The sequence below is a fragment of the Rhinoraja longicauda genome, chromosome 14, assembly GCF_053455715.1.
Source record: "Rhinoraja longicauda isolate Sanriku21f chromosome 14, sRhiLon1.1, whole genome shotgun sequence".
Lineage (NCBI taxonomy): Eukaryota > Metazoa > Chordata > Chondrichthyes > Rajiformes > Arhynchobatidae > Rhinoraja > Rhinoraja longicauda.
In genome coordinates, this window is record NC_135966.1 from 41679831 (window position 1) to 41706803 (window position 26973).

Genomic DNA, 26973 nt, shown 5'->3' on the forward strand with positions numbered 1-26973 from the left:
GTTAATTGTGTCAACTATTTGGTGTGATGCTCTCTGGATAACAAAGTTACTTCAGAATTCCCAGTTGGATTTATTTGTTATTTGACTGTATTTTTGGTTTGGATTCACGGGCAAATGCTAACTAAATGAAGCAGTAATGGGTACTACATGAGTCAAGAAAGTGTGTTTAACTGGTAGACACAAAATGCTGGAGTAACTCAGTGGGTCAGGCAACATCTCTGGAGAGAGGGAATAGGTGACATTTCGGGTTGAGACCCTTCTTCAGCCTGAGAGTCGGGAGAGGGAGACTAGAGATATGGAAGGATGCAGTCTTGCAAGACTGATACATGTACCGGGGACTGGAACAACAAAATTCTTTCTTGCTGCAGCTTTACAGTCCTGTGGGTGAAATTATCTTTTGTATGCATTTCTCAATGGGTTTTGCTATAATTTTAAATGAAAATCTTGTTTTTCCTGACATGATAAAATATGGAATTGGGTACAGAGCTCCAATTGACATCTCAGATGTTCCTTCACTGTTGAATCAATCTTTTTTATTGCTTCATTCTTGGGTAAATATCACTCTAAGTTTCAAGTTATTGGTCAACATAGGTCAGTACTGAGGATAGACACAAAATGCTGGAGTAACTTCGAGACAGGCAACATTTCTGGAGAGAAGGAATGGGTGATGTTTTGGGTCGAGATCCTTCTTCTGACTTCCTAAACATTGGCTAGTATTTGGCTTGAGATTTCCCTATCTTATCGACGCAGGAGCTTTAATGCTCTCCCATCAGTGCACATGAACAAGTTGGAAGAAGTCAGCACGTAATGGTCGCCAGCAAATTGTTGATATTTTTTTTAATGTGAAATGAGAGATGTTTGAGCTGGAACATTTGGTGTGTCGGGCAGCACCAGTTTGGAATTTGCACACTTGCTCATGCATCTTTTTTGGAACTATGTTTTACATTTCCAATTTATTGGTGAAGTATGCTTTTGTCTCCAACCTCCAAGTTTGGTTGGGCACATTGGTATTTATAATATATATATTTTTCTTATTTATTTTCTGGATTGCAGAAACTTTCAGTTGACCAAAGAGATGGTGATGGAGAAGCCAAGTCCCCTGCTTGTCGGGCGGGAATTTGTGAGACAGTATTACACACTGCTGAACCAAGCCCCTGACTATTTACATAGGTAAACTGGATTTCTTTGATTCAAGCATGTGTTTTTAATGTGACTCAATTGAGTGTCTTTTCAACTGAATTAAATGATGACAGAACTTTGACTAGGTCTAAAAGAAACGCTTCTTTAATCTGTTCTTGCAAGACTAGAAGTTGCTGGTTATTTCTTGACGCACCAGCATATATCAGTTAGCTGGTTGATGGCTAATATTTAAACCATTGTTATGTTTATGTTTACCATGGCAACTGTATTCTGAAACTTAGACATGAACTGCAATATCTTTTTAGTGTCTGAACCTTTAGTTAATACTGACTTTGCTCTTCATTGGCCATTCTATTTTACTAATTGCTTGAGTTTTTGGTACAATAAATTAAAAGATTTTATGGTAATAATTACGGGTTTAAATTGCGAGTTTATAAAGTTAAACATTTCAAAGGCCTGGAATGTATTACAATGTTTGTTAATACATATTGTTTGCCATTATGAATTGTATAATGTACCTTTTTACAAGAACCAGCGAAATGTTATGGAGTTTAACATACTCCATGTTAAACCATTGCAGTATCTGTTCCACTGCAGAAAAGTGAATCGAAATTATGTCTCTTGAGCCAGGAGTTCTTTCTTTGAAGTGTTTTCATGTTATTAATGCCGTTGCATGGAATATCCTTTCATATTTGTTGTAAAACACAAGACAAAATGTTAATTTAACAACAATACATGTGCTAAGAATTGTCCATTTCTCATTATTGAGCTATATATTAAATACTTTGATCATTGCCAAACATTCAACTGTTCACAATAGCATGTATTTTCCCTTTTACCTACATTGGTGGCATATACTACTTAAAAATGTTTTGTGTTGTAGGTTTTATGGAAAGAATTCTTCATATGTTCACGGTGGTTTGACTTCAAATGGTGATCCAGCAGATGCGGTGTATGGACAAGCGGTAATTAATCCTGGCTAGTGAATGTACAAATGTATAAAATTGCAAACAGAAGCATCTGTTTATTCCAAGCATATGTGAGATTTGCAGCTGTTCGCTGTAGTTCTGGATTAAAACCAGAATGCTTTCAGCATTGGTTGAAATTCAGAGGGCGACTGCAATTTAAGCTCTGGCACATGAAATAAGACTCTTGTTATTGTGACACGCAGGACTCAATGCTATAAAAACCCTTAGCAGATTGCAATCTCCCTACCCTATCACTAGGTGACTTAATGACAATAGTTAAGACTTTAATATTCTGTTAACTAATAATCCAACTGCTAACATGAGCTAGTTTGAATTTTCTTGATCTTGCTATTAATCTTCCTTTAATTAACAACTTGTGTCTAACTATTCCTGTAATATAAATGCTACTAGAGGTTTAACAGTTCTGTTTTCTTCCAAGACATTGGGTTAGATTACGGAATGACTAAGCCTACTCATCTAGCTTCTTGAAAGAGACTGCTAAAGCCACAAAGGGATTCTAATTATTTTTCATTAGTCTTGCATTTAAATGTAGATGAAACTCGTATCATTTAAGTATATCCATAGCAACAGAGTTGGTATCACCTAGACTAAGACAAATGTTTAGTGACTATACCTTATAAGTTGCATACTGACAGAAAGTATGTGCATGAGTCAAGCTGTGGGGACAAAATTGGATATTTTATGTTTTCCTCCATTGGAAAAATAACTTTTTGGTACTCACTATTTCTGTTGCATGGTTCCTGGTGCACTCGCCAGAAAGATGCTACTGCATCCTTCTATACCTTTTAGGAAAAAGTGCAGTTAAAAGTCTTGTACACTAATGCTGTAGATCTCTTTTATTCCAAACAATTGAATATTCTGCCACACAGGAGTGTTTTATCAGACTGGTTTGTCTATTGATTCAGTGCTGAAGTACATTCACTGGATGGCTTCCTTCCTGAATTGTGCTTCCCTCATTACCATGTTGGCATTCATCCATTTCTCCCCTCCTCCTCTTATCTCCTCCTCTCCTGGCTGGAGCACGAGCAGAGTTCTACCCCAGCTTTGATAATCAACTAATCTTTCTTTAATTTCTGCCACACAATCTCGTGATGAGACACATTCCAGTCCACTCCTTTTTCAGCATTTCGAAGAGATTTCTCTCTGTGACTTACTGGTCTGTTCTGTTCCCACCGGATACTACTTCCCCAATGGCACCTTTACAGGCAACTATGGGAGAAATAACATTTATCCTTTCACCTCTTGCCTTCCCTTCACCTAGGAACTCGAGTAGTCTGTCCTGATGAAGCAGCAATTTGTTTGCATTAAGAATGGTAGAAATTTTACACTTCAGGGTCTTGTTATTTGATAATTTAAGCTTGTTTATTTGTTTATTGTAGGAAATCCACAAGAAAGTTATGGCTCTTCAGTTCCGAGATTGCCACACAAAAATCAAACATGTGGATGCTCATGCTACACTAAATGATGGGGTAGTAGTGCAGGTTATGGGTGAGCTGTCAAACAACAGACAGCCCATGAGGTGCTTCATGCAGACTTTTGTCCTAGCACCTGAGGTAAGCAAAAGTATTGTGTAATATTCTCGTACATTTTCATTGGTTTCTTGCGGTTTATGAGACTTCTGATGATGAAAGGGGCAATATGAATTAAATAAGTCTTGTATGAATTAGTTTGCTTTGTTTTCGTGTTAGTTTTAAAAAAAAATATCTAGCATAGCTTGTAATAAAAGCGAAATTATGCCAATAAACGAACAAGACGTTACCCAGCTCCAACAGTTCCCTTTTAGAATTGTTACCGATAAATTCAGATATCTCGGAGTTTACGTTACCAGGAAATATTCCCTCCTGTTTAAAACAAATTTCCCTCCATTAATTATAAAACTTCATACTTGTATTCAATTTTGGAAAACACTGCCTATTTCCCTCCTTAGCAGATTGAATGCCTTAAAGATGATTTTTCTCCTGCAGCTTTTATATTTATTTCAGACAATACCGTTATATCTTCCCAAATCTTTCTTTTAAAAAATGATTCCATTGTTACTAACTTTATATGGGACTACAAAAGTCACCAAATACATAAACGGCACTTGTGCAAATCCAAAGAGAATGGGGGACTGCTTTACCCAATTTTCTTTCTTACTACTGGGCAACGAATATTAAAACCATAATCTTCTGGTTGGACTATTCATACCAACAGGCCAATTGGCTAAAAATGGAAAGAGAAGATTGTTTGCCTTGTTCCATAGGCTCGATTGTCCTGTCTCCAATAACCCTGAATGAGTCAATGTACGATTATAACCTTACAATTCATGGTACTATTCGTATCTGGAAACAGTTAAAGTTCAGTCTTAAATTGAGAGACATGTCTCTCCTCCTTCCTAATGTAAATAACCCCTCTTTTAAACCCTGTACTTTAGACGGTGTCTTCACCCAATGGAAGAACAAAGGAATTAATACTGTGGGAGACCTATACTGGAAGGGGACTTTTTCCTCCTTCCAAGAGTTGCGGGTGAAATACGATTTGAATACGAATAATTTTTTCAGATATCTTCAGGTTAGGGACTATGTGAAAACATACATGCAAGACTGCAACACTGCAAGTCCAGATAAACTTGACGAATGTTTGAATAGACATACAGATACAGAGAAGTTGATATCCTACATTTACAATGTTCTTCAAAACATCAACACCCCATCATCTGAGGTTTACAGGCGTGCATAGGAAGATGAGATAGGTCAACAAATTTCCAATGATACATGGGACGAAAGCTTACAACATTTTCATACTTGTTCCTTAAATGCCAGACATTGCCTGATACAGTGTTGTACAGCTTATACTATTCAAAAACCAAACTGAACAAAGTTTTCCCCAGTGCTTCTCTTTGCGATAAGTGTCAATTCCAAGAAGCCACTTTAATCCATAGTTTCGTACTATGTACAGAAATAGAACGTTTTTGGACGGAAATATTCAAAGTTTTCTCCAATATACTGAAAATCCCATTAGAGCCAGACTTAAAACTGATAATACTGGGAATATCAGAAGCATGTAGTACATTGACTGTTTTTCAGCGATGCTTTGTCGGCTATGGACTAATATTAGCAAAAGAAACTCGTACTTAAATTCTGGAAAAGTGTTTAAGTTCCTCCAGTGAAGATGTGGATTACAGAAATGACGGACACATTACATTTAGAGAGAATTAGGTTTATCTCGAATGACAAATTGAAGCAATGTTTTAAAATATGGCCACCTTTTATTGATTTTCTCGAACAATGCAATACTGGAACACAATTCAAAATCACTCGTGGGGCTGGGTGAGTGGGCACATGGGTGGGTTGTCGGGTATATCTCCTCTTTTTTCTTTTTTATTTCTCTTTTCCTTTTTTTCTCTTTTTAATTAAATGCCCTTTTTGAAAAGTGTTAAAATTGAAGCTGTTCATAATGCTACAAAATTGTCACGTTTTTTTTACACAAATGCTTCGAATAAAACATAAATAATAATAAATAAGTCTTGTATGAATTAGATTGCTTTGTTTTCGTGTTAGGTTTTTATTTTTATATCTATGTACGTATAATATTTTAAATAACTAAAACACATTGGGAGTTAAAGATGATGAACTTGGAGAATATCATTGTATGACAGTCACATTAGATTTTTTTTTAATCTGGCGGGCTGATTATTTTCCTGCAGCGGCATGTTCTAAACTGTTTGGTAGCATGTGATTCATTTAAAATATTTGTAACTTGTTTTCAGTTGCTGGACTACTGAAAGTGTACCTCGCAGTACAATGTGTTAGAAGCTTATGAGTCCACTATGGACTTCTCTTAAAAAGTAGATTGAGGTTTGTAGTAATGGTTTGCAAGTGAAAAATTGTCACTTGGATGGAGTAATAGCAATTTTTGAAACATGGCGTCTCAAACTTTAAAATTACATAGGGAAATTATCTGCGTTAATCTGATTCTTTTGCCTTTCGAGAATTGTTTGCGTCTAGTGAGATGTAAACTGTCCAGCAAAGCCCACGGTCTAACACTTCAGATTCTGATCACCCGTGCATATATACCAGGGTGCAATGAAATTCCTGACTCGCATGAAGCTCACAGAAAACATTATATTTATACACACACACACACACACTACAATGATGACCTCACAAAGATGAGAATTTTTATTTACTGTTCCCCTCTTTGTCTTGACAGGGTTCAGTTGCAAACAAATTTTATGTTCACAATGATATTTTCCGCTATCAAGATGAAGTCTTTGGGGATTCGGATACTGAGCCTCCTGAGGGTGAGCAAACATATGTGATAATAGTTTCTCTGGTCAGCGGTGACCAAATCCAGTCACACTTTCCTTCACCAAGTAAATTAAGTTTTGACTTCGCTGCACTCTCACATTTAATTTGTAGTTTGATGGTCTACTGAAATTCAGTTAAATATCTACATTTACCTATGTTTTTTACTGTATTTACTGGAGTTATGTCCAGTTAAAAATTGAGATCCTAAGGTCGGAAAGCTTTGTGTTGCGTTGTCTACGGTTCGTTTTTAAAAAGCCGGGTTTTGATTTTAAAATATATATTTTGGAAGATTTTAACTAGTTGGAAGATTGGCGGTTTTCCTTACACTTCCTATGAAGTTTATCATTTGCATCCTCTCGTCTGGATCAGTTTGTTTAATGCTCTGATGGGGGGGTCTGCAAACCTGTCCGCACTGATCCTAGTGATCAAGTTTTATATTTGGGGTTTTTTGTTCTTTCTAATTTCGAGCTTTTCTGTGATCACCTCCATCTCCCTTTAACTGTTTAATCCTCTTGATTTCCACTCCCTTAGCATTCAACAAATGTCTCGCCTTTCTGCGATGTGACTTATTAAAGATTTAATATTCAAGATTGTCTGGCCTAGCTTTTTGTCCAAAAGTAGACCTTGCTGCTATCAAAACTGATAAATATTTCTAATATTCAGAAATTTAAAGGGTTTAAATAGATTTAAGTGATTTGCATTGTTTCATGTCAAAATTAAATTTGTTGAAAAAGTAGTGAAACCCTGATAATCCACTGTTCATTTTGTTTGGATATCCCACTGCCTTGCATGTAAATCAAAAGATTTTTCCCGCTAAACGCACCAGGGTCCTGTCTGTCATGCTGCCTTTAAATTCACTGGGACCTTTGGAAAAATTATTATACTGTGTAAAAGCTTAAAGTGAATTTAAAGTATCTTGGTGATATTAATAAGGATAAGATCCAAACGTTTAGAAAGTCTACCAATCTTGCATTACTAAAGTCCTAAGGGCATCGGATTCTGTTTTACTGTAAATAAGTTACTGCAAATAACTTCAATATAAAGAAATAAAAATATAAAGATAAATTGAACTTGGCCGGTTTTAATGAAGATCACCAAACCATTGAAAAGACTGGCTAGCCTAAACCTCAAGAATCAAATACAAGGTGCATCTGTGCCTTCAAATCTGTATGACGACGAAAGAGTTGTACGATGTGAAATTGCCCAATGCCGAATCCAATGGAGAGTTTCGATATGTCATCATCTGATCTCCAGCAAGTGTCTGACTAGAGCTTTGCAGTCCACATTAAAAAAAAATAAGAGTAGGCCATCCAGTCCTTCAAGTCTAGTTCACCATTCAATATGATGACTAAAACTCCCTCTCAAGACCAGATTTCTGTGCTCTTCCCATACATTTGTGTTTGGAAGTTTGTCTGTCGATCTCCTCAAATTTATTCAGCATCTTGGCCTTCACAACTCTGTTGTAGGAAATTCTACATGTGCACCATCCCCTGACTGTGGAAAGTTTTCCTCCTCAGCCCCAGATGTCTTCCTCCATGTCCAGAGACTGACTGGCCCTTCACCCTAACATGTCCAGGCCCTGTCAGAATGTTGTATTTGTTTTATGATATTTCCTCATTATGTTACATTTTAATGAATACAATAGTCAAATCTATTTTTGTTTATTAATATTTACTTGAATGATATGAGCTTCACAGACAGGCAATATTTGTTGCCCTTGAGGGTTTTGGGCTGCTGCTTGTTCTTGAAGTGGGGGTGTACCCATGATGCTCTGAGGGAGGGAGTTCCAGGATTTTGACTCGGTGACTGAATGAACAGTGATATATTTCCAAGTCAATATTTACAAGGTGTGTGGCTTGGAGGGTAACGTTCTGCTGGTGGTGTACCTATGCTTTTGCTGCCATTGTCTTTCTAGTTGGTAGAGATTATGGGTTAGGAAGGTCCTGTCTAGGTAGTCTTGATGAGTTGCTGCAGTGCATCCTGCAGGTACACAAACTGTTTCTACTGTCTGTCGATGGTGGAGTTATATGGGATGCCATGTTCTGTATGGTGTCGAGCTTCTTGAGTGTTATACTTGCATTCATCCAACAAATTCCATTGCAGTCTTAACTTGAGTTTTGTAAATGGTGCATATGCTAGAGGGAGGCCTAACTGAACATTGTGCAATCCCTACTTCTAACCTTGCAATTAAAGGAAGGTGATTGATGAAACAATTGGTATAGCGGCTAACTTCTCGTCTATCAATTAGCTTCCAAGCTGCCACTTGCATAGATCAGGTGAAACGATCTATGCAAGTGACTCGAGCAAATAACAATAACCAGATCTTCTCGACGTTTGAGTTAGTTAGACGTTTTTTATTTGAAGTCGCAATAAACATATTGGCATATCTCTTGTCATCAACTGGTTATTGATTTGATAGGTAAAGTTCCATATCTTAACACAGTCTATGCGATCGATACGAACTGCCAGATTTATCTTCGGCGAAAATCTGTATTAATCTTCTTATCAATAAGATCTACAACCGATTACATCTTGGCTAATGAATCTTTTGGCGGAACCATTGGCTGAACATCTGCCAGCGCCTTCTCAGCTCACACTCCCCACACGTACCAACTCCCCAACCTTTAGCTCTGCCCAGCCCATACGAAAGCAACTACAGCAGGATACAAGGTAATATAATAATATGCAAAAATAACTAATAAATGCAAAAATGGCTCCTACACACTGGCCCCTAATTGTTATGTGTATAGCGCAACAATTACTAATATTTGAAAAGGGGAGGAGCCAAAGAAAAAACTCCATACATAATCAAAAGGCATGCACTATATATTGGAATCTAATCTATCACAATATTATTCAATCAACAAAATCATCAGTCCATGTTAAGTCAAGTATCAGCTTCCAGTAGCAGACATATCTTGGTTATCGGTCTTTCCAAGATATTGTTCTTAGTCTGCAGCCAAACGGTGCGCACGTGCCCACGTGTGTCCGGTATGGTCTCCAATATTTTGCCGATCAGCCAGGACTTTCAGTCTCCTCCTTTTCCAGCTTAAGAAGTTAGTCCTCCGGCTTGGTCTGCTGGATTTTCCTTTGTACTAACATATCTCCATTGCGATACGTCAATAACATCCCTCACGTCTGAAAGCATTTGTTTTCGTTGTTGATGTATTTAAGCACTGTTGTGCTATCGGTCCAGAAAACGGATTTGTCCAGCTGGAGCTGTAATTCTTTTTGCAGCATTACATTAACTTTAACAGCTAAGATGGCAGCAGTAAGCTCCATTCTAGGAATCGTCACCTGTTTTAATGGTGCCACTCTGGCCTTACCCATTACAAATGCAACATGCACCTTCTTACTGTGATTTTCCAGTCTCAGATATGAAAGTGCCATAACCACTTTCACTTGCGTCTGAGAAGTGGTGCAGCTGTACATTTCTGATTTTACCAAAGTTGGTAGGCTTCATGCACCGGTCCACCTCAAACTCCGCAATCTTGTCAAGATCTGTCAGCCATCCTGTCCACTTCTGATGGAAAGTTTGGGGTATATCGTCATCCCAACCAAGCGAATCCTTGCAGAGTTCCTGCATAATCAACTTAGCAGGTAGAGTAAATGGTGCTAGAAATCCTAAAGGATCGTAAACTGAGCCAACTACTGACAGGATGCCACATCTATTACATGGTCGTTCCTGTACAGCAATTTTGAACTTGAACCCATCGGTTTCCACGCACCAGCACAATGCTAGTGCTCTCTCCATCGGCAGATTGTCCTGATCCAAGTCCAACTCCTCGATCTCTTTAGCTCTACTTGCTTGAGGAATGGATGCTAGTACAGCACGGCTATTACTGATCCACTTCGATAGGGTAAATCCTCCCATTTGGCAGATGTCAGTCAGGTCTTTTACCATCCGGACTGCTAGTTCCGAAGGCATGGACTTCAAACAGTCATCCACATAGAAGTTGCTCTTCACTGTGTCTACCACCTCTTCCGAAAAGTGTGTTCCTTTGTCCTCAGCAGTCTTTCTCAATGCAAGGTTTGCACAACTTGGTGACGACATGGCTCCGAAAAGAAATAACAGAGGGGAGCAGCGAGAGATTACCAGGGGGGGTAGGATGGAGTCAAGGTAGGTGGAAATAAGTTTGGTGGGACATGAACAGGCAGAAACAATGGGTCTGCCGGGACAGTTCCCCCGGCTCCGAAAAGATATACCTTCATCCGATATTCCACAAGATCTTGCTGCAATAGTTATTGTCTTAACTATGGTTTCAATACTACACTATATATGGAAGATTTGACTTGTATGAAATATATGAACATCCTAAATTTGAACTAAATGCAGAGAAAGTTGCAAGCACTTGACATGTGTGTCAGTATCTATGGATAAATAAATTATTAATATTCCATATTGTTGTCTTTTATCAGGATTTCAGTTTGGTATAAGTGTCATTTTCTCAGATATGCAGAGATGGTTTTCTTGTCCTGGGGGGAGTTTCCTCTCCTCACAAGAAGCTATAGAAGCCGACAGATGCAATTCTAACTTTCTAAACACATTTGGACAGAGGTATGGATAGGAAGGATTTAGAGCGAAATGGGCCAAATGTAGGCAAATGGGCTGCCCAAGAATGACTTTAGACACGAGGAGCCGCAGATGTTGGAATCTTGCATAGAACACAGTGCTGGAGTAACTCAGCGGGCTAGGCAGCATCTCTGGAGGAGATGGATAGGCAATGTTTCAGGTGAAGATCCTTCAGAAGAAGGCTGTCTGACCCGCTAAGTTAATCCAGACGTTTATGTAGAATGCAAATTGGTTATCATGGACAAAGTGAACCAATGGATCTCCTTCTGTGCTTTTAACTATATGACTATCCGGAACCAAACAGAATAGTGATTTGATATATGTAAAATTTCAATCTGGCCACTAATTGTATGTTCCAATTGATTTTGAATTAAATTTCCTTGAAGTGCAAAAAACTATTTGAGGACTAATCGCAAGATAAATGTGGAATTGATGTTTCCCTTGCCTAATGGGGTCACCGGCTCAAGTGGTTAGGTATTCGGGACAGCATTGAGATGTAATTTCTGGACCAAAAACATTAGGTGAATTGTTATTGTACCTGCCTCATTCTGTATCATCCAGATTATCTTTACATATACCCACCAGCCTCCATGTGGAAAAAGTTGCCCTTCTGGTTCCTTCCTCTCTCATCTTAAACATATGCTCTCTAGTTCTTGATTTCCCTTATCTTCTGAAAAAGACACGGTTCGTTCCCCTTATTTATTTCACTCATTACTCAAAGGAGTAAGGTCCAAGCTTGTAAAACCTCTCCTTTAGCTCTCAACATCTTCGAAAGTCTGCACTTTTTCACTGAAGATCCTTCCCTGGTTTGACTTCCCAAGATGCAGCAGCTCGCACTTTTCTGAATTAAATTCCAAATGCAATTCCTGAGAAACCTACTGACTCCCACAGCTATCTTGACTACACTTCTTCCCACCCTGTTTCCTGTGAAGACTATCCCCTACTCCCAATTCCTCTGCGTACGCCGCATCTGCGCCCAGGATGAGGTGTTCCATACCAGGGCATCGGAGATGTCCTCATTCTTTAGGATATGGGGGTTCCCTTCTTCCATTATAGATGAGGCTCTCACTAGGGTCTCCTTAATATCCCGCAGCTCCGCTCTTGCTCCCCTCCCTCCATTCGTAACAAGGATAGAGTCCCCCTTGACCTCACCTTCCACCCATCAGCCGTCGCATACAACATATAATCCTCCAACATTTTCGCCACCTCCAACGGGATCCCTCTACTGGCCACATCTTCCCATCTCCACCCCTTTCTGCTTTCCGCAGAGACTGTTTCCTCCAAAACTCCCCGGTCAACTCGCCTGTCCCACCCAAACCATCCCCTCCCCGGGTACCTTCCTCTGCAACCGCAGGAGATACAACACCTGTCCTTTTTGCTCCCCCCTCGACTCCATCCAAGGACCCAAACAGTCTTTCCAGGTAAGGCAGAGGTTCACCTGCACCTCCTCCAACCTCATCTACTGTATCCGCTGTTCCAGGAATCAACCTCTCTACATCGGCGAGACCAAGTGCAGGCTCGGCGATTGTTTCGCTGAGCACCTCCGCTCAGTCCGTCTTAACCTACCTGATCTCCCAGTGGCTCAGCACTTCAACTCCCCCTCCCATTCCCAATATGACCTTTCCGTCCTGGGCCTCCTCCATTGTCAGAGTGAGGCCCAGCGCAAATTGGAGGAACAGCACCTCATATTTTGCTTGGTTAGTTTACACCCCAGCAGTATTAATATTGACTTCTCTAACTTCAGATAGTCCCTACTTTCCCCCTCTATCCCCTCATCTTTCCCAGTTCTCCCACTAGACTTCCTGTCTCTGACTACATTCTATCTTTGTCCCACCACCTCTGACATCAGTCTGAAGAGGGGTCTCGACCCGAAACGTCACCCATTCCTTCTCTCCCAAGGTGCTGCCTGACCTGCTGAGTTACTCCAGCATTTTGTGTCTACCTTCCAAATGCAATTTTTCAGCTCACCTATCCAGCTGATGAAGATCCTGCTATAATTTTTGATAACCATATTCACTAACCATAATACTGCCTATTTTGGTTTCCTTACTAACTTGGGTTGTATATTCTCATCCAAATTGTTGCTATAGATGACAAACAGTAATGGGTCCAACATCGATCCCTGAGGGACATTATTGGTCCCAGGCCTCCAGTCTAAAAAACAATAATCCATCATTGTCCTCTGTTTGCTACCAATAAGCCAATTCAGGCTGTGGGGGTCCTGCAATTTCTTCTCTTAATACCGGACCTAGGAGATTTATTCATACATTTTAGGACAGCACCTCCTCCAATATAATAGGGATAGTCCTCGAGACCATGCCATTAACCTTCCCAAGTTCCGGAGTCTTCATATCTTTCTCTGCAGAAAAACCAAGGAGAAATTGATGTGAAATGCTACTTATCTATGTTTTCCAAAGGTGTTGCGTGACCCCCTGTGTTACTCCAATGCTTTTTTTTTCGAATGGCCCTATGCACTCTATCCCTTTTCTCTTCATATATTTTAAATCACTTTTGGATTCTCCTGAATCTTGATCTACCAGAGCTATCTCATGTCCTCTTTTTGCCCTTCTAATTTCTTCCTTCAGTTTGCTCCTCAATCCCCTTTAATCCTTCGGGGATACCATTCGATCGCATCTGCCCATACCTGACCCATGTCTCCTTTTTTCTGGCCAGAGCCTCAATTTCTCTCATTCAGGCATGTGAATTTTCCACGTTTCCGCAGATTTCTGCATTTTTTTTAATCCACTTTCTGCGCTTTTTGCATGATTTCCGTGTTTTTCACTTTGCCAAAATCGCATTTACCAACAGAGAAATCGGATCGAGAAAAAAAAACGTGAAAAAAACCAAAGTACAGCAGCGTTTCACAACAGGGTTCTCCGGAACACTAGGGTTTCGCGAGGGGTTCCGTGAGAAATAGCCGTTAATCATTGAAATCCGGACAAAATACCGATAGCCCACTTGAAATCCCCCTGCCCTCGAAGTCTCCCGAAAATGTTGCACCTAGGCTGGGCAAGGCAGCCAATCTCGACCTCATCGGGACTTCCACGGCCGATCAGTGGGTTGAATTTGCAACCTGCGGCCAGGACTCTGGAACTCCAGCCCAGCTGGAGCCAGCAAATCTATCCCCTTGGCTGGCTGGAGCCAAGAATGCCAGAAAATCAGTGGTGGAACTGTAATGAGTAAATATTAAATTTAAGTGCAAGATTATATAACTAAATTAATTTAAATAATAAAAATGTTATTAATATACAGTGACATATTCACATTATTTTATAATAATGTTTTTACTTTGAAATGCACTAAAAGAGGCTTGAAACTGGTAATTTTGCTTGAAAATTTCCCATTTTTTTCCCCCCTCCTGCTGTACTCGCGCAAACACGCGGCTCTTTTCCTCTTTTTTAAAATCTGAATCACATGCCTGCTCATCATCCAGGAGTCCTAATTCCCTCTCACAGATACATGCCCTCCACTCTTGCTGTCGCACTTTTAAAAGCCTCCCACTTTCTGGGCTTTTCTATCCCTGCATAGAGTGACATTTAAGAAGTTTTTGGATAGACTCATGGATATGCAAGAAATAATGGGATATGGATCACCTGCAGGCAGAAATTATTTTAACAGCATCATGTTCGGTGCAGACATTGTGTGCCAAAGGCCTTGTTCTTATGCTGTACTGTCCTATGTTGTATAACTATTTTGAAGCTAATAGAATGGTGGTCACTTGTCCCAAAGTGCTTACCCATTGATACTGCAATCACTTGTCTTGCCCGCTTTCCTAAGAGTTGGTCAAGCTTTGCCCCCTCCTTCCCATAGCTGAGGAAACTATCTTGAATAAATGACAAATTCCACTCCATCTTAGCCCTTGGCACTATGGCCACCGCAGTCTATATTGGGAAAGTTAAAATCCATAAGACATGGGCATGATTAGGACTCTGCCTATCGAATCTGCTTCACCATTCGCTCCTGCTTTTCTCCCCCCCCCTCCCCCAACACCATTCTCCTGCCTTCTCCCTGTAACCTTTGATATCCTTATTAACCAAGAGCCAATCAACCGCTGCTTTAGAAATACCTAATGACTTGGCCTCCACTGTTGGTGGCAATGAACGGCCTTAGTAGTCTTGTAGCAGTCTGCAGTCTCCCAGCATATCTATTCTTCTAATTCTTGTTTACTATTTGGGTGTCTTTAGTGCAATCTTAACCAGGTGACCACCCACTTTTTATTTCTCAGCTCCACCTGTATACCTTCACTGGACAATCCTATAATGCCATCTGGAACTGCTGCCTTGATGTTCAGTAAATCAACTTACCCCATACCTCTTTCTCAACTGTGGCACCTGCACCCTGAAACATTAAGCTGCTGGTCCTGTCCCTCCCTTAACCAGGTTTCTGTAATGGATATAGCATGCCAGTTGCATGATCACGCCTTCAGTCCTTCCACTTTACCTGTTGGGCCTCTTGCATTGATATAATACAATTTAATCCAACTATTTTTCTTCGCTCCCAGCCATTCCCAATCCTGTCGACTGAAGTAGCTATCGTTGATTTCTATATCAACGTCTGTTTCCCACCTACCTCACTATTGCATTGGATCACATCCCTCCATCAATCTAGTTTAAACCCCCCCCAGTGGCATTTGCAAACCTTTCCGTCAGGATATTGGGGCCCCTCCAGTTCAGTCACGAACCGCCCCTCGTGTGACAGAAGAGATCCCCCCCGTCCAAAAATCTGAATGCCCGTCCCTTGTGTGAACTCCTCAGCCACTCATATGTCCTCTCTTCCCATCTCTACGCTCATTTGCACATGGCATTAAGAGTAATCTGGAGATCACTACCTTCGGCCCTGCTTTTTAACCTTTTGCCCGTCTAGTTTCACTCCGTAGAACCTTATCACTTTTCCTCTACTTTGTCTTTGGTGCCAAAATGCATAACAACCACTGGCTGCTCACCCTTCCTCTTGAGTTTTTTCTTATGTGATGTTGTACATGTTCTTTTCATACAAAAACTTAATTGGTTCTTAAACTTTTACAGATTGTCATACATTTCCTGGGATATGCAGTAGTTTGATACTTCACAGTAATAGGATTCAACTTTACTGAAAGTGACCATCATAGTGCTTTTCCGAGTAACTTTTGGCTTAAGTTCTAAAACAGCTGCTCTGATCATGATGTGAAATTGGCTTCACATTGTAATCATGAGTTTGGGTTTTATTCAGATCTGTTAAGTTTCTCAGTAAAGTAATTTTGCCACCAAAGTTGGTGTTTTCATTTCAGCCCCAGTTCAGTGTTTGATGAAAGTGGCCTGCTTAATTTTAGAAAGCCACTTGGTGGAAGCTTTCGTTTCTACTGTGGAATAGAGTTCAGTGTGAAATCTAATTTACTTGCATGAATTTGTGTCTGTGCCCTCCCTCTCAACCAACATTCAGTAAGAGAATTTATAGACTGTTCTCGACTTCTCACATTTTTGATAAAGATTTGCCCAAAATGTGTAAATATTTTTAATGTAATTGAATTCATTCTCCACTAAAGAATCGAGGAGTCTTGAGGGAATTGTGAATGTTTTTCACAGCAAGGGAGGTTTGAAGAGTTCAGTGAATTGTCAAGAATAGATGGTGGGTTTGATGCCTAGTAATTTAGTAATGATATTGTGAATGTGATTGTTATGAGAAGATGCCTGGTAAATACGGTGTACCCAGAGGAAATTCTACTCCCCAGCCACAGATGTCTCTTGATACTCAGTTGAACATTGGAAACTACATTTAGGTCCCACCCTAGGCCTGAACTGCTACCTCCAGTTTAGTGATGAAGAACCGTTCAGAACTGAAGCGGACTTTGCTTCAATTATTTATTTTTATACTTGTCAATAGGATAGTTGCTACAAGAAGGAATAGTGATTATATTGAATAGTTGCTTTTACAAACTTAATTGTTTCTTGAACTTTTACAGATTGTTGTACATTTCCTCAAATATGTAGTATGATATTTTACAATAATAAGATTAATCTTCCATAATCATAGCGCATTTCTAAATTTCTTTTGGCTTAAGTTCTAAAAATTCTCTGACCATGATGTGAAATTGGCTTCACATTTTAATCATCGGTCTTGGTTTTGTTTGGATTTATTAAAAAGTTTCTCATTAAAGTAATTTTTACCCCCCAAGTTAGTATTTTAATTGTGGCTCCAGTTCAATTGTTTGAACAGGTGGTTTGGTGTATATTGATAGTCACTCTTGGGAAACAGCCCACTGCATGCACAAGAGCTCCCTGTGAACTGAAAATAAAATCATGGTGAAAATGTTCCAAAGATCAATGGTCCATGCATTGCCATATTCCATGTGTAAATAAGATGCGTTTTTCATTAGATTTAAACATTGTTATTTTGGCATCACCTTGGTTTTTAATTCGGATTAAAGTTCTGATATTTAATTGAATCAAATAACTAGTTTAGGATGAAGTCCAAGCTGGACATTGCATAAACAGAATTGAATACACGGTTGTTTGGAGCACATGTTTTGGGGGCTTTGTACAATGCTACTAGATGTTGCTGACTGGTTTGTTTATTGCAGAGTCTGAGGAAGAAGTGGAGGAACCGGAAGAACAGCAGCCATCACCAGAAGCTGTTCAAGATGATAGTGGAGTTTACTATGACCCAGCTGTGAGGTAAAGGAATATCCAGTCCTCTTGTTTTGAAGGGGGAAAAAAAGAAATGCTGGAGGAACTCATCAGGCCAGGCAGGGTCTGTGAAGAGAAATGGACAGATGACGAATTGGATTTGCACCCTTTTTCAGACTGAATTCCTTCAGCACACTTTTGCTCAAGATTCCAACGTCTTGTAGTCTCTTGTGTCTCCGCTTTGCTTTTCTATGTTTCCTTTCAAGTTCTGGCTCTGCCTGTTTGGGATTCTCATTCTTCCATGGTCACTTCCTTCCCCATCACAAAATTCTCTTGTGCAGCTGGGACTACCTTGCTCACAGAATAAATCACAGAACAGATTTAGAAATGTTTTTTGTTTTCTCTTGTACAGACCTCTCAACCCTTCCGGAGGGAGTGGCGGTCAGGGGGGTGGAGGAAGGGAGGGGGAGAGTGGGGGTGGGAGAAGGGTGGGGGGGGGGGAATAGGGGTGGGGAGAGAAGTAGTGGGGGGGGGAGTAGGTTTGGGTGGGACATGGACCGTTGTGATTTGCTGTTGAAGACCTCTGGAGCAAGTATGGCTTCAATTAAATTAGGTATGTGCAGTTTTTAAAATGAAACTCTTTCTTTATAACAGCCATACATTTTATGACCATTGTTCTTTTATTCAATACCAAGAGAATTGGGATGTGTAAGGAAAAAGAAAAATAGAAAAAACAAAACAAAACAATTTTTTCTTTGTGTTGTAAAGAGTATTTCTGTTCAATAACCTTTCTATAATAGTAGAATATACTCATAATATGCCTGACATTGTACATGTAGTCCAAAAACTACAGACTGTTGGAAATAATAGTCGTTTTTCACACGTGAATGTAGCGCAACGCTCACATGCATTTGGCGTGCATATTTTGTTTTTGCTGAAAAGTTACATTACACGCCATATTATGAATTTTGATGTAAAATTCTGAATTTTGGGCATCAAAATTTTGAATTTGTAAAATCAAATGTTGGGAGGTCTGCTTATAATTGAAATTCATAAGTTTAATTATTTAGTTTGTTGTTACATGTACCAAGGTAGTGAAAAACCTTTTTGATGTGAACTATCCAGTCAGCGGAAATACTATTGGCATACATGATCTTCTCTTGGACATTAATGTTCTGTTAATTTATGGCAGTTAATTGCATTTCTCTATTTCCATTTTGCCAAAAGAATTGAAAGATGTAGAACATTTTGGTAGTATAGTAGGAGAATTATGCCACTTTGCTTTATTTACTCGTTATAGTCTTGCTGTTGGTCGTCGCACCTAGAATACTGTGCACTAATTCTGTGTAACTGTCTCTAACTTTATCACTGATGTTGTGATTAGAAAACATGCAAACAAAGCTTTTCACTGTATGTCGTACATGCGATAATAAACAAACTCCAGTATTGGTCCCCTTACCTAAACAAGGACATGGTAGCATAAGAAGCAATCTAGAGAAAACTGACCAGGATAATTCTGGAATTAACGCAATGTCCTGTTAGAGATTGGACCATTTGGCTCTATATTGGCCCCTTGTCTAAGGTTATAATAGGATATATATCTACTCTGGAAGCGGGCAAAGGAATGGCAGATGGAATTCAACTTGGACAAGTGTGAAGTATTGCATTTTGGGAAATTAAACCAGAGCACACAGTGAATGCAAGAGCCTTGGATACACTTTGGGGTACAAATGTATAGTTCCCTGAAATGCAAACGTGCAGCAAGTAGATAGGATGGCAAGGAAAACGTAAGGCATGTTTGCCTTCATTGGTCAGGGCATTGACTGAGTAGAGATGTCATGTTAGAGTTGTACAAAAAGTTGGAATGCACCTTTCTGGTTGTCTCGCTATCGGAAGAATGTGATTAAGCTAGAAAGATTCACAAGATGTTGCCCGGACTGGATGTCTTGAGTTATAATGAGGCTGTTGTGCAGTTAATTAATTTTAATAGTATCCAGATAAACTGTGTGTTGACTCCTTGTGTTATCCAATTACAGTAATGGTTTAGAGGAGGCCTTGGAAGAACATATTGTTGCATCAGAAACAGAACCGGAGCCAACTGTGGAGGAAGTAAAACCAGAGCCTATTTTGGAGGAGGAAGTTAGTGAGGAGCCTGTGGTAAAATCTCCATCCCCTCCACCTGCTGACCCGGCACCTGTTGTAACAGAAGATTCCAGGGTAGGAGCATTTTACTTGCTATGGAATGTCTGTATCCAGTTGTATTATCCACTGATTTACTTGTTTTCATTCTATCTTAAATTTTATGTTTTGGAGAATAAATTGTAAAGTAGTCGTTTGGTTTGGTTAAAATTTGGTGCCAATTGATCAGAAAGAGTTACTATATCTTTTTTAACTCTGATCTGATCTTGAATGATTTCTCATTGAATCGTAATTATTTCCACTTTACAGACTTTTTCCTGGGCTTCAGTGACAAGTAAAAATCTGCCCCCTAGTGGCATTGTTCCCACTACTGGAATTCCACCTCATGTTGTTAAAGCTCCTACACTGCAGGTAATAATTGTTAAATGCTGAATAAAGTTAAAATGTAAAGGAAATATGCACTTGTTATTGAATAGTAGCTTGCTTATTCCACTTGCAGTTCAATGTGAATTGTCTGTTCAGTTCTGACTTGAATTGATGTTCACTGTGTAATTGCACTGGGGCTTTCTGGTAAATGAACAAGAATTTTGTTGCATGTTTCCACTCGACTTAATTAGTTATGTAGCCTGACTGTATCTACTGTGGCTCAAATACTTGAGTAATGGAGAGTCCAACCTAGTCGCTGCATGACTTTGAAGGAGGTCGAGTCTTGAGGTCTCATAACATTTATATCCTTAAAATCTTCCCTGAATTGTTTGCTTTGGAAAATTGTTTAAATTTGGCTCTCAAATACAAAAACGGAATATTGCAGATTCTAGAAGTCTGAATTGCACAGAACTGCTGTAAATATTCACTGGTTTAGGCAGCATCTGCGGAGAATTAGTGTTTTGGGTCGGTTCACATAATCATAATCATACTTTATTAGCCAAGTATGTTTTGCAACATACGAGGAATTTGATTTGCCATACAGTCATACCAATGAAAAACAACAGAACACACAAAATTAATTTTAACATAAACATCCACCACAGTGACTCCTCCACATTCCTCACTGTGATGGAAGGTGAAAAAAAAGTTCCCTTTGTTCTCCCGTGGTCGTGGGCCTCAATAGCCTTCTGTTGACGGGACAATTATGGCTCCCGTGGCCGGCGGTTGGCCCCTCCACTTTGGGGCGATCAAGCTCCAGCATAGGGGGATCTCAGCTCCCCGCGCCGGGCGGTCAGAGCCCGGGTCAGGGCTAGTCGAGCCTCTTGTGACTTTGGAGCTTCCCGACATCAGTCTCTACCAGAGACGGCGAGCTCCTTGATGTTGAAATCTGCAGGCCATAGTTTGAGCGTCGATCCGAGGCAAGGGATCGCAGGCGCCGATGGTACGTCTACGAGCCTGCGGTGAGGCTCAAAGTCAGTCTCGAGCAAGGCCTCCAACTCCATGATGTTAGGCCGCAGAGCGACCGGAGATACGATCCGGGAAAAAATCGCATCTCTGGCAAGATAAAAGATTGAGAAAAAAGTTTCCCCCGACCCCCCCACCCCCACGTAAAACAAACCAGAGAACATTAACACATACTTTTTAAAACACACTAAAAATAACAAAAAAGATGAAAAGAGAGACAGACCTTTTACACGGCTGCCATCGCTGACGGCGCCACCCGGCTGATTCTGTGAAAAATAGTATTTGTCTATCTATATATTACTAAATATCTCATCTTGTATATATAAATGTATGTCCCTGAAATACAGCCAAATCAGTACACGATAGTGCAACAATTTTAGGGGCATCTTACCATTCGCCTGCGGTGTGCAGTATCAAATTGTTGGCTGTATTTCGGACACATACCCCATGAAATAAGCATCGCCATTTTGATCTCATACTTCCGTGTTCAATGTTGTTGTTAAACGTGTGCTTCGTTGAACGATGACTCCTGAGGTAAATGCTCAAATTTTCTCCAAGTTAAAGTTTGACCACTCAATAATATTAAAATTATGTGTCCTTTTTTTAATCAACTGCTGTCACAACGGGAACCTCATGGTTCGTTCAAATTGCTGTGAATCGTGTACCGTTTTGGCTGCTTTCTGCCCAACCAATTGTTCAAGTGCTTTTGATTGCAACGTGCACCTTAATTTGGTTCAACAAAGAAACTGACAAGTTACTAAAGAACCTTTAGGAACAACGGGAACCAACGGGTCCACAGGTCGTCTAGTTCTATAATAAATAAATAAATAGTCTTGTATCTTTGGAGTAAATTACATTGTGGCAGAATAGCCCTTGTGTATTGTGGTTTTGAGACTTTTTTAAACTACAAGAAGAACAGCTGGTTAATTATTTATTTATTTACAGCCCCGGCCAGAGACGAAACCAGAAATCCAGATTCCACCCCCTAGGCCTCGTGATCAAAGGATTAGGGAACGGCAAGGTATGCCACCACGAGGCCCCAGGCCAGGTAAAGTTCTGTTATATGTGATGTTTGGGTTGGTAATACCTCAGGGTTCCTGATAGATTGCTCCACCAAGTCCTCACCAATCTATCTATGAGACTTGTCTATTTAAAATACTTAAGCAAGTGCAAGAACTGTATCTTTGTGGAGGTGTTTTCATAGTAACAATATGCTTTATTTCATGTGGCATTATCTCTGCTACGCTTGGTAGATGAGAACGTGTCCAGAACTGACAACTGAGCTGAGCCATGCAATGGGCCATCAATTTAATTATCAGCTGATTTGCATAAACGCTGAGGTTTAGCTTGGGATATTTTGTGTTGTTTCCAAAATGGAAGACAAGTATAGCTCATTAAGTTTGTAGATGGTGCAGATTATTATCAAGAATGGCAGCAGGATCTTGGATCAGCTGGGTGAATAGGCCGAGGAATGGCAAATTGAGTTAAATTCAGATAAGAGTGAGCTGTTACATTTATGGAATGTAAACCAGGGAAGTGTCTGGCCCTGGAGAGTGTTGTAAAGCAGTTCAATTCCCTGAAATTCAGTCTGAATCACTTCCCCTGGCATTTTTTGTTGTTGCCGGTAGATAGGTTGGTGAAAAGGCTTTTGACACGCTGGCCTTCATCAATAAGGGAATTGAGAATAGAAGTGAAAATGTTATGATTACAGTTGGTAGGCCACATTTGGAGTATTTTGTGCAGTTTGTGGTCATAGGAAAGATGCCATAAAGCTGGAAAAGGAGTGCAGAGGTGTACAAGGATTTTGCCATTGCCTGAGCTATAGGGAAAAGTTGGGCAGGCCAGGACTTTATCTTTGGGGTGCATAAGACTGATCTTATAAAGGTGACATGATCTTACAAAGGTTCCCCTAAGTTATCCCAATCTAGGGGAATCAAGAGCTAGAGGTCATAGATTAAAGGTGAGAGGAAAAATATTTAATAGGGATCTGAAGGGCAACTTTCTCCACACAGGGTGGTGGGTATATGGAACGAACTGGTGAGTCACATACTTTAACAACATTGAAAAGTTATTTGGACAGGTACATGCATTGAAACGATTTAGAGGAATATGAACCAGGTGTGAGCAAATGCAACTGGCTTGGCTGTGGCTTCTTGGTCAGCATGGACGAGTTGTGACAAAGGGCCAGTTTGTGTGCTGTATGACACCAGGTCTAATTATTCAAGTATTGTATTCAGTATTTTGTAGAGGGTCCAGAACTATCCTTGTTTGCATGTACCTTTACTGCTTTAGCAGGTCCTGTAAGGGGGTTTTCTTATTTCAGGTCGCAGTGAAAATGAGACGGGTGATATAGAAACACGGCGCACAATCCGATACCCAGACAGCCATCAGCTATTTGTTGGGAACCTACCCCATGATATTGATGAGACGGAGCTAAAAGAATTTTTCACAGGTTTGTGGAAGTTTGAGTTATAATTAATTATAGTGTGCTATGAAATGGATTTATTTAAAATGTCCTTATTGGGTTGGTCATTTTCTTGTCGTCTGTAGCTTAACATTCTATACAGAAAATAAAGGTGGCTTGCAGTCTTCAATGGCAGCTTTTATTGTATTTGTTCAAACTTCTTACTCCCTTAAAGGCACGGACTGATGCTAGAGCATATCTGAGGTGCACTGAAAATTTCCCAAGTCTTGCACTGAGTGATTTTTGTACCACTGATGCCAATTCCATCTCCCTTCCCTGGATGTGTTAAATTTCTCTTGTTTACATTCTCCCTTGGCATACAAAACCTGCCCCCTCCATATTATCCATCATCATCACTATGGTTTTGGATTTTCTATTGCAGTTATTGATTAGTTTAATATTTTATCCATGTGATCTAGTGTCATGCTTACATAGATTTAATAGAATGCTTTGTTTCCTAAGACAGTTGAGAAGAATTCCACATCAATGCTTTAGAATGACGAATGTCTATAATTGCAAACATGAGCATAAGAAAGCAGGAGTAGGCCATTTGAACCCTTTTGCTTGTTCTACCATTCGGTGAGATTTTGGCTGACCTATGATTTAATGCTGTGTTAATAAATTTATCAATCTCATTGGAGAATATATGATGGCTGAGTATTCGTAGTCTTTTGGGTAAAAAGTCACCTCCATATCTACCTACCATCTGAGGGGTCAATATGGTGAATATTTGTTGCATTCCCTCTCTCAACAGTAGTCTTCGGAACTGTACACGGTATTCTAGATAATGGCAACTTCAGACACTGCACAGTGATGGTACTTGCATTAAATTGGGTTTGTTTATAAATTGGGCCCACTTTACTTGAAACTAAACTTATTGAATGCTGTTGCCTTGCATCTGAAATATTTGCCCATCCTGTTAAACTGCATACTGTAACAATAGCATGTCCCATCTGGAATGCACAGAGCAGCAAAAATAGACTTATTTAAAGGTGTAGGTTGTGTTGTTAAGATTGTGAAAGTTGCCCACGGAGAACCAGATATGTACGGTTTGGTGTTGACTGTTAATCCATTCCAGCGAGTACAGAGAATTAATTACCTGAATCGAATCGTGCCTTTGGAACTTGTGACATGCATAATAAAATCAAAACTATATAGCATGTAACAATCTGTCAATCTATTTCCTTGCAGGTTATGGCAATGTGGTGGAACTCCGCATTAACACTAAGAGCAGTGGTGGAAAGTTGCCCAACTTTGGTTTTGTTGTATTTGATGATCCTGAGCCTGTTCAGAAGATCCTGAGCAGCAAGGTAATGTATAGTAATAACACCCTTCCGGCATTCCAAGAACTTGTTTTGCGTCACTGTTACTTTTGAGTGTTAATTTTGTTTCTTTCTTTAAATCCCATGTATCTTCAAAATAAAGCTACGGTTTTATCATTGGCTATAAAATAGGGAATTATGGGAGACCTAATCCATTTGTGCATAATTTCACAATTTGATACTATAGAATGCAGATAAAATTAAAAAAAATACAGCTAATAGTGCTTCGTAACTTTAATTTTTTTTAAAGTGCAGAGCCAGGCTGAAACCCAAATGTTACACTCCTTTGCAATATGGGTTGGTGTTGAGTATTTCATACTTGTTCCAAAATTTGTGGGTAAATTTTTGCTCATCAAAATGGCCTAATGGTATGTGGCATTAGTTGCACGAATTAAACAAAGCATTTTTACAATTGGCTGCTTTTCATTCCTCCTTTGCAGCCCATTAAATTCAGAGGGGAGCTGAGACTAAATGTGGAGGAGAAGAAAACACGACCTATTCGTGAGGGTGAACGTAGAGGTGACGATCGACGGGAAAATAGACCGAGAGGACCCGGTGGACCCCGTGGTGGACTTGGTGGTGGAATGATGCGGGATCGTGAGGGCCGGGGTGGCCTAAGCAGAGGAGGTCTAACGCAGAAACCAGGACCAGGAGCTGGAAGAGGAGGTGGACAAGGAGAGTCCCGTTTCTCTGGCCCACGTCACTGAGAGTACCTTCACTGGCTATTGGTGTGAGCTGATGGTACTAATGTTCTCTCTCATGCTCTTGTGATTCAGCTTTGTTTTTGGAATGTGATTTCGACCTGTACAGATTTATTTTTTTCAGTACAGAAAATGGCCTTTTTTTTTTTTGTTCTCGACATGTGTAGTAGTCATCGTCCCACAAAACATCCAATCTGAATTTTTTATTTGTTTTTAAAAAGGATTTTAAAATCAGAATCTCCTGCTTGAAGACCGATTCTGACTGCAGTGGATTGGGGTGACTAACAACTATGAACTGGATTTTAGTACCTGCTGCCTACCAGCTGCTCCGGGAACGTGTTGGCCCTTAATGACTGAAATTTGGTGCAGAATTTTTAAATTGGAAACCCGGTTGCATTTTTTTTCTAAACAGACATCCATCTTCAGAAAAAAAACTGTTATGTAGCACTCAACAATTTTTAAAACATTATCTACTTGGCACAGTTTTCTATTCGTTTGTGGAGGATATGGTGCATTTGGACCGGAACCAATGTGATTACTAGATGGTTGGTAATAAGCTACAATGCTGTAAAGTGGAGAAAGTTGCCAGTTCCTGTTCAGCACTACTGTGCTATTAAGATCAGACGTGGACTAATACAATAGATGTGAGTCATCAACATTTTTCTTTACAATCTTTTAGTTTTCATCATTGGAGGATCTCTTTCACAGTGGGACTTTTAAAACATTTAAAACTCTGACATACTTGACATCAAGACACGTTTCCTCTGGAATTGTGAATTTTTTTTAAAACTGTAAATTGCAGAAAAACTTTTCTGGTTTAGTTTGTATTGTAAAGCGTATGGTTGTGCCTTCTATTTATCTCTCATTCCAATCTTGGCAAAGTTGTACAAATAAATGTAGATTGCTTTATTCAATATGTATGGCTTTGTGGTGTTTGTTCAGAGAAGGTGCCTTTTTTAAATGGGCATTTAATTGGCTGACTGAGTAAAACATGTAATAGAATATTAGAAATTGGCTATTCTAGGTCATTTACCACACGATGTAGACCCAGGTTTCTATTGAAACTTACCCCTGAAAGAGGTAAAACAATGGTTCACTACATTCCAGTTTTAGGCAGCTACAGCTTATGATCATGGAGCCCCGGTCATAAATAGTATTTTGTTCTTGGCTGCACCCTTTGTCCTTTGATTGCCATCAACAGTTGACAATTGATCAGTAATAGGGAAACTAGTAGTAGTTGATCTTGCATTCTTTAGTAGAAACGTGCTCTATAGAGGAAGAATCGCTATTCTTTCAGATTTGGTTCAACATTCACTCAGTTTATTTAAAAATTATTTTAGACATTGAGCTGCAATTTTATTT

At 39.7% G+C, this 26973-nt stretch overlaps 1 protein-coding gene across 4 annotated transcripts in view; it reads left to right on the forward strand.

Annotated features, from left to right (window-relative positions):
- Window positions 1-26525, forward strand: part of g3bp1 (GTPase activating protein (SH3 domain) binding protein 1) — a 29203-nt gene extending 2678 nt beyond the window's left edge. For 3 of the 4 annotated variants that reach the window (XM_078411759.1, XM_078411760.1, XM_078411758.1), the window contains 11 exons: window positions 1054-1170; window positions 2024-2105; window positions 3509-3682; window positions 6321-6411; window positions 17548-17641; window positions 19630-19810; window positions 20042-20143; window positions 22070-22172; window positions 23448-23576; window positions 24780-24898; window positions 25351-26525. In XM_078411759.1, coding sequence (XP_078267885.1) covers window positions 1076-1170; window positions 2024-2105; window positions 3509-3682; window positions 6321-6411; window positions 17548-17641; window positions 19630-19810; window positions 20042-20143; window positions 22070-22172; window positions 23448-23576; window positions 24780-24898; window positions 25351-25617 — 1437 coding nt within the window. In that variant the 5' untranslated portion in view covers window positions 1054-1075 and the 3' untranslated portion in view covers window positions 25618-26525. The remainder of the gene's footprint in view (window positions 1-1053; window positions 1171-2023; window positions 2106-3508; window positions 3683-6320; window positions 6412-17547; window positions 17642-19629; window positions 19811-20041; window positions 20144-22069; window positions 22173-23447; window positions 23577-24779; window positions 24899-25350) is intronic. The other variant, XM_078411761.1, reaches the window with a different exon arrangement.
- The last annotated feature ends 448 nt before the right edge of the window (window positions 26526-26973 follow it).